The 8,603-nt window shown below is 41.2% G+C and overlaps 1 protein-coding gene across 1 annotated transcript; it reads left to right on the top strand.

The window, feature by feature from the left end:
- Positions 1-1,963: 1,963 nt before the first annotated feature.
- On the top strand, positions 1,964-5,098 carry LOC306793726 (hepatocyte nuclear factor 3-beta-like; the record flags this gene model as incomplete). Its single annotated transcript, XM_079291462.1, has 2 exons — positions 1,964-2,047; positions 3,923-5,098. Exons 1-2 carry the CDS (start codon positions 1,973-1,975, stop codon positions 5,096-5,098), a joined length of 1,251 nt encoding a protein of 416 aa, XP_079147588.1. The 5' UTR covers positions 1,964-1,972.
- Between the last annotated feature and the right edge of the window lie 3,505 nt (positions 5,099-8,603).

The following is an 8,603-nucleotide window of genomic DNA, read 5'->3' on the forward strand; positions in this document are numbered from 1 at the left end:
TCAATTAGCTTAGCTTAGCATAAAGACAGGAAGTAACAGCTGGGAGCAGTGACCATGTTTTTCAGGTCAAACACAGATGCAACGTTATATTTAATGAGCTTTAGAGACGCTGGTATATGTTTGACTCTGCAAGGAGCCAGGCTAGCTGTTTCCCTCTCTTTCCAGTCTTTATGCTAAGCTAGGCTAACACTGTCCTGACTCCAGCTCTGTACTGAACACACAGAATATTACAATGTTATAATATTATTAGGATTATTATGAAATGCATGTGTTGAGTTATTGATGCAGTTTCTTGGCAGTGGTGGAATGTAACTCAGTATATTTACAGTAGATAGCCTGTAAGTATAACTTGAGGTAGGCTTCAAGTTGTGTGTGTTTTTATAGTCAAATTTAAAACGGAACATTCCTGCGGTTGTTCTTCAGTCAGTAACTTGTGTTACGAGCCAGACTAGATTTTCACACCATCCACCTCACACGGGTATTTCAGGCCTCTTCCTGCTGCCCGACAGCCTCAGTGACCCGCTGAGCGACGCTGGACCACAAAAGGTGAAATATTTGGGCTTGTTTGACTCCACACAGGGAGGACAGGTTGTGTGTGCAGAGAGCATGGTGGTCCGGCTCCTCTTGTTCCTTCACCTCGGTCGTGTGTACCGACCGTCCTGTCGTCCTTTTAGATTCATCACCAGGTAAATACACACTGGGACAGACCTCAAACAGTAAAGACCTGCAGAGGAGGAGGAGGAGGAGGAGGAGGAGGAGGAGGAGGAGGAGGAGGAGGAGGAGGAGGAGGAGGAGGAGGAGGATCCCACAGACAGTCTCCACTCTGCTTGTTAGCTCTTGTGAAACAGAACATGAATAAAACATGAGACCTCCTAAAGTTTCGGGGTGATTTGTGTTTGTTTTCATGAGTTTAAGTTCATTCCGATGGTCACAATCATCACACAGAGATCAAACTATTGTAATTTCTGGGAAAAGCAGGAAATTGAAGTATACGAAGAAGTACTTTTCACTACATAAATATGACTGAAAGCTCCAGAACTGCTACTAAATGGACTTTGGACCGAGTTAGTTTTCAATTTACAAAGTCAAAAACTTTAAAGTCATAACCTTTAAGATTTGAATGAAACCAAACCCCATTGAATGTATTTACAATCTGCAAAAACTGTTCTAATATAGTTCTCATCAATGCAAGTACTCAGATCTTGTACAGCGTAGAAATACTCTGTTGTAAAAGTCCTGATTTCGATATGACTACTTATAATGCAGAATGGCTCATTTCAGAACAATATACATTGAATTATGATTATTGATGAATTAATTTTGCAGCTGGTTTTGTGAATTTACCAACACGATCAATACAGTTTTAGTTTAACCTGTACATCATCAGCTATTAGTTGATTATATATTGTATTAATATATAGTATTATATAATGTGAAGTAACTAAAGTTTTATATTAAATGTAGTGCAGTAAAAAGTACAATATTAACCTCTGAGATGTATAGAAAATAAAAAAGTACTCTTGAGTAGCAGCTACTTGAGTAAATGAGTTACTTTAGTGCAACACGTTACCTGTAATGGTCAGGTACTCAGGTCACAACGGACAGGTAATGACATCATTTACTGAGAGGCCACGGGGCGGGAGTCTCGTGCCGAGATGGAATATATTCAAATCGGAATGTGCACGTGAGCTCGAGGAGGGGGGGAGCGGAGACAGCTGATTGGACACTGGCTCCGCAGCAGCAGCGCGAGCGCAGGTGCCAGAGTCCCTCACTGAGCAGAGCGCCGGTCACACAGACAGTCTCCGCCCAGGTGTGAGCCAGACCCGGTTCTGAACAGCCAGGAGACACCGGACAAGCGTCACCGGCGGACAGCTGAGGACGGGCCTCGGTTCGTGTGTTTGTTTTTGTTTTGGGTTTTTGTTCCGCTTCGCGTGAGGCCGTTTGGATGCATTAAGTGTTGGGAGCGTGCACGATGCTGAGCGCCGTTAAGATGGAGGGACACGAGCATGCGGACTGGAGCGGCAGCGGCTACTACGGAGAGACCGAGGTCCGTGCACTTTACACCGGCGTTCATCAGAAATGAACCCCGCTGATCATTAGATCACGAGATTATGATTAGGAGAGAATGTTAATTGTAATTACATATCTTTAATCGATAAACATCTGAATGAACATTCTCGGGGTTTGACCAACAATATATATATGTATAATATATGTATATATAATATATGTATACATAGGCCTGTTTTACTTATATCATATCATACTACACATTTATTCTCCACACAAACACATGGGAATATTTTTCATCTCAATTTTGCAATTATAATACACCTCTTGGATTTCAGTATTTCTCTTATTGGTGCCTCAATCACGTGATTACTTCACTGCAGAACTTTTATTTCTGCAGTGCATTCAAATGAGAGATTTGATTTGAGTTCCATTGAGTTCTTTTCGATGTGAATTTTGCAGCAAAATGAGAAAAAATCAACGCTGTTATTTTAAACGTTTGATTCAAGTTTGCATCTAAGCCTATTAGTTATTCCAATTCTTTAAAACAATTGTTACATTTAAATATTTGTTATTCTTGAGGTAATTCTTCTGGTTGGCTGCAGGGTGACAGTGAATCACAGATGTCAGTATAAAAATGAGACTTTGTTTGTTCAGAAAGACTTGAAGGGAAATCTCACCTTTTCACTTTTGTAAAGGTTAAAATAAAGATGATATGTCTCACCAATGTGTAATGTGTAAAGTGTAAAGACTGTAAAGTGTTTTTAAATGGCTGTTATTGACTCCGGCCTTCAATATAAGTTATATTATATCATCATTATAGTGGAGAGCAAAGATATTTGTCAAACTATTGACAAAAAAGAAAGAAAATCAGAGATGTGTAGAGGACCTCTCAACGTCATTTATTAATTCCTAATAATAATAACAATAATTCTGTTGAAGGCCGTAGACACTGAGGTCAAGTCTCCTTTTTCTGGGAGTTAAGTGGTTCTATCGGCACTGATTTGAGTATTTATGACGCTTAAGAGCTGTTACACAGCATTCTGACCCTCGCATTGAGAGATGAAAAGATTACAGATCTATAATACCCCAGGTTTCCTGGGGAGAAATATAATGTATTGTAAAATAATCAGGGGAAAGTTACAATCTTAGTTCGAGTTCAGTTAATGTCAAGAGAAACTCCTTCAAATAAATACTCAATTTAAATAAAACCTGCAGGTTTGGAGGACTTCCACTCCTAAAATCCTGCATCGCTCTGCTTCAGTCATCTGTAATAACTCTGATCATTGTGGCCTCATTGTAATATAATAATAATATAGAAATGGAGCTGTAATGGAGGTAAGGTAATAACAACAATACAGATTATGGATCCTAAGTGTCCTGAATTTAAAATGGTTGTGGTTGTGTATAATATTATAGCGATACAGATATATTAATTCGTCCAGTTGTTGTATTCTGAACAACAAACAATACCTAAAGTTACAGCTTCTTAAACACAGACACAGATTTGCTGTTTTATTTGTCGTATAAAATAAGAAACACATTTTTCTTCAGGTGTTGGACAAAACAAATCATCAGTTGGTTTTGGGACATTATAATGAGATGATGGCCTTCACAGTTTCCAGATGTTTTTAGACCAAACAATCGAATAATCATCAGAATAATCGATAACGAACATAATCGCAAGCAGCCCAGTTGAAATGTGAAATGTTATTTATAAGAGTGAAGAGAAAAATGCTTTTCAAACTTTTTGGTAATTTATGCAACAGCATTTTTCTAAATTTAAATAAAATGAAGCCTGTTTTGTGAATGAATGTCTCCTACTAGTATTACATAATTGTTATACACACACATATATATAGTATAAATAAACATGAATAGACGTGTAATAACTTGTTTCTCTGTGTTTCAGTGTTACACCTCAGCGGGAAACATGAACTCCGGTTTGTCCATGAACTCAATGAGCAGCTACATGAGCGCGCCTGGCATGACCGGCACCGGCCACATGAACGCGCATTACGTGAACCCGGTAGGGGTCAACCACTCGTCGATGCCCGCCGGGGTGTCGCAGAGCCCCGGGGCGATGGTGCAGGCCGGTGTCGGGATGACAGGCCTGGGCGGCAGCATGAGCTCCATGAGCCCGCCGCCGCCGTACGGGAGCGTGCCGGTGATGAGCCCGGTGTACGGGCAGGCCTGCGGCATCAGATCCCGGGAGCCCAAACCGTACCGGCGGAGCTACACGCACGCCAAGCCGCCGTACTCGTACATCTCCCTGATCACCATGGCCATCCAGCAGACCGGCAGCAAGATGCTCACGTTGAACGAGCTCTACCAGTGGATCACGGACCTGTTCCCGTTCTACCGGCAGAACCAGCAGCGGTGGCAGAACTCCATCCGACACTCGCTCTCCTTTAACGACTGCTTCATCAAGGTGCCCCGCTTACCGGACAAACCGGGGAAGGGCTCCTTCTGGGCGCTGCACCCGGACTCCGGGAACATGTTCGAGAACGGCTGCTACCTGCGGCGGCAGAAGCGCTTCAAGTCCGGGAGAATGTCCGGCGCAGGTGAGAAGGAGGCGGCGGGGAAGTCGGGCTCGGAGGGCGGCTCGGTCACCACCACGAGCACCCGGTCCGACTCCCCGCACTCCTCCTCCGCCTCCTCTCCGTCCTCAGAGGCAAAAGGCACCGGGGTCGACCTCAAAGCGCACCGGGGCGAACTGTTACCCTCCAGCCCCGTGCGCGTGCCCTCCCCGCTCGCGCACACCCAGCACCTGTTCTCCCAACCCCCCCACCAACCCCCCCACCAGCACCAGCACCACCACCACCCTCACCACCCGCTGCTGCTGCACGAGGCCGCGCACCTGAAGCCGGACCACTACCACCCGCACTACTCCTTCAACCACCCGTTCTCCATCAACAACCTCATGTCCGAGCCGCAGCACCACAGACTGGAGCCCGCGGGGCAGTACGGAGGCTACGGCTGCCCGGTGTCCGGGGCGCTGGTGGCGCCCAAAAGCGGCCTGGATCCCGCTCACACCGACTCCAACTACTACCGCGGCGTGTACAGCAGGCCCATCATGAACTCCTGAAGCAGTCAAACACGCTGGATTTGTACATTTGTGAATGTGAGAAAAGGCCCTTAAATTGCAGGATTTTTCATCAGTCATTTGTGTGTTTGTATTTGTGCAACAGATAAAAACAAAATCTTTATATGAAAACAGTCTTTTTATGTTTTATTTAATTTAATCTAAACCTCCATGAAAGTCTCTTAAATCTCTTTTTTAAAGTCATATTTAGTTTGATTGCCATGCTGCGGCATCTTCAGCACTAAGGTCTAAACGTTGATATAAATGTCCACATTGAGTGGTTTAATCATCAGCTGCAGGGTCACAGAGAGATGACATCATCAGATAACAACGAGAGAACAAATGAGCCAGTGAGGAGGTGAAATGTGTTGCTCTTAAATCACATTAACATCCAACATAAGTGACGTTTAACAGCATGATAACAGACTTCACGGGTCAGGAAGGACATTTATCAGCGTCAGTCACTTCAAACTGCGACAAAGAAAACACTCTGTGTGGTTCTCTTCTTTACATTTATCGTTTTAGTATTTCTTACAAATATAAAGGGAACGACAGCAACGCATGACATAATAAATATCAGTTAAATATAATACATTTAAATAAAAACTACAACATTAGTCTGTTTTGATATTTGATATACAAACAATTCGTTGATCGACAGAAAACAACCGGCAACTATTTTGACAGTCAACGAATTAGCAAAGACATTTTAAAAAATTGCCAAAAAGGTCTTTGATCCAGCCCCCTAATATACAAACTCTTGCTGCGACTCCTGGTTAGATTATTATGTTGATTAATGGTTTAGTCTATAAGTGCAGATGTGGAAGAATTACTCAGATCTCATACTTACTACAGTGAAAAAATACTCTGTTACAAGTAAAATCATGCATCACAGAAGTATTATGAGCAACTTAAAGTATTAAAAGTACCTATTTTGCAGAAATATATTATTGCAGAATATTCTGTAAGAGCATTTTAAGTTAAGTGGAGCCAGTTTTAGATTTGTATATTATACATTAGAAGTATAGTACTGCATCATGTCATGAAAGCATATAAAAAACGATAAGTGTCAGACATAGTGAAGTATAAAGTACCATATTTCTTAAGCAAAAACTTATTAACATAAATAGGAAATACTTAAGTACCTCCGAGTTGTACTTAAGTACAGTACTTAAATACACGTGCATATACTAAGTTACATTCCACGACTCAGAGCAAACGCTGACGTCTCTCACTGTTTGTTTTGTCGACCAACAATCCAAAACTCACATTTATTAAGTTCATAATGATATAAAAAAGAGAAAAGAAGAAGAATTCCTCAACGCACTCTTTGACTTCTCCACCATCTCGTGGAACAAAAGATTAATCAATCAATCAAGAAATGAATCTGGAGATTAGTCAACGATGAACACCAACATGCGGCTGCAGTGCGGAAGATAATTCCGGCATCAAAACATTTCTATTGATTTAGTTTTGTGTCGAGGTTTTATCGTACAGGATTTCACTCAGTCCCCAGGTATCGTTAAATAAACGTTTCCCTTTGAAGTAGACGTGAATCTTTTCATTGATAAAAAACATAATTACTTCACACAGTTGCGGCCTTTTCTTTAATCCGCTGGAACAAAATGGAATCTAAATCCCAGATGAACTAAGTTTTGTTATCTAATAATAAAACAGTCCAGGCGCATTTAAATTAAAAACATCTCAACAGCGATTCAGCAGATTGCCATGAAAGTTTGTTCAGACGTTCATGTTCTCCAGAGGATGCATCTTTTTAACTCTGGTGGTTAAACCAGGTGAAACCTTTTACTCTTGTGAAATATCTCAAAATGTATTCGATTGAATGTCAGAACATTTTGCACAGACGTTCATGTTCCCCAGAGGATACATCTTATGGACTCTGGTGATCCCCTGACTTTTCCTCCGTGCCACCAGCAGGTCAAACCTTTCACTCATCATGTGAAATATCTCAAAATGTACTCGATTGAATGTCAGAACACTTTGCACAGACGTTCATGTTCCCCAGAGGATGAATCCTAAAGACTTAACGGTGTAACAGGCTGGCCAACTTTGTTGCATGATTATGGTGGGAGCTGGCAGAACAAGCACTTTTTAGTTTGAAAATATGTTTGATAATGCACCAAAAAAGAAATAGTATTTAATTGTATTCATATTTTCATGCTGTTTGTGTTTTGTCAACAGACTTCATGGCTCCTCCAGCCCTGTGTCTGTAATATATTATCTTATTATATTACAATCGTTTTATGCATGTTTGTTGTCTGTGCTGCCACATGGATCAATAACCAATGAATGCGATTTTGATACTGTGATACTGGTTCTGTATCTTTTAGATTCACATTTTAAAAAAGCTTTTGAAAAGTACTTCTTTCTTCAGTCTTCAGGAGATCCTTCACAATGTTCATCAACCAATTCATATTATTTTCAGCTAAAGGCTTAAAATCCTGCAGCCGCACACGCTGCAGAAAAACAGCTCATGTCTTTCAGCTTTTAACTGGCTTATTTACAATATTAATTACATTTACATTTTTGTGCATAATATATACGACACTCCTTTATTCATAGGGAGACATTTGGTTGTTGTAGCAGCACAAGGACAGAAGTAAGTGCAGATAAAAGAGGTACATTGACATAAAATATGAATAGAACTTAAAATCGAAACTATACAACAATAGAGACAAACGTGACAGTGGTGAGATTAGAAGCAGCAAAGTCTTATGTAAACACCAGACTCGTACATGATTATCGAAGATATTTTGTGTGTTGGGGTCATTACGTTTAGAGGCGATTGGAGCTGTCATCACCAGCTGACACCACAACACAGGAAGTTGACCTGAACCCTTCGGGTCAGTTTGTTTTAAGACGCCACGCCTCCCGACCGCTCAGTCTGACGCTCATAAATCATAAAACACCAGCCTTTTACTGGGGAGGGACACTTTGTGTTGTCACGAAGCAGAATTAACAAGCTGAGCATCTGACGGTTGGAAGGAGAGCTGAAGGGACGCTGAGCCGTCTGGGAAGCTTTCAGAGAAAATAACGTCTACAGACACGACAGGTTGTTCATTAACTTCACACTCAGGATCAAACACACACTTCACCAGCTCGTGTTGAATATTAAACATTTCTGGTGACAGAAGTTTTAGATAGAAGAAAGAAGTCCTCAGATCTTTTACTCAAGTAGAAGTACTGCAGTGTAGGAATACTCTGTTACAAGATGTGGTTCTGCATTCAAAATGTTACGTTAGTAAAAGTACAAAAGTTTCAGCATCAACATATACTGAAAGTACCAAAAATAAAAGTACTCATTTAGCAGAAAGTGTTATACTTTTACAAGGAATCCTGCATTCCTTTTCTTTTACTTAAGTAATAGTACAAAAGTAATTCAGGAAAAGATGGTGAAATACTTCGTTAGGTTTAGGAAAAGATCGTAAAATACCGAAGTGTCTGTACTGAAGTCCTGAAGTTACGTGACAAATAAATCAACGTTGAC

This window comes from Melanostigma gelatinosum (genome assembly GCF_949748355.1).
Source record: "Melanostigma gelatinosum genome assembly, chromosome: 19".
Taxonomy (NCBI): domain Eukaryota; kingdom Metazoa; phylum Chordata; class Actinopteri; order Perciformes; family Zoarcidae; genus Melanostigma; species Melanostigma gelatinosum.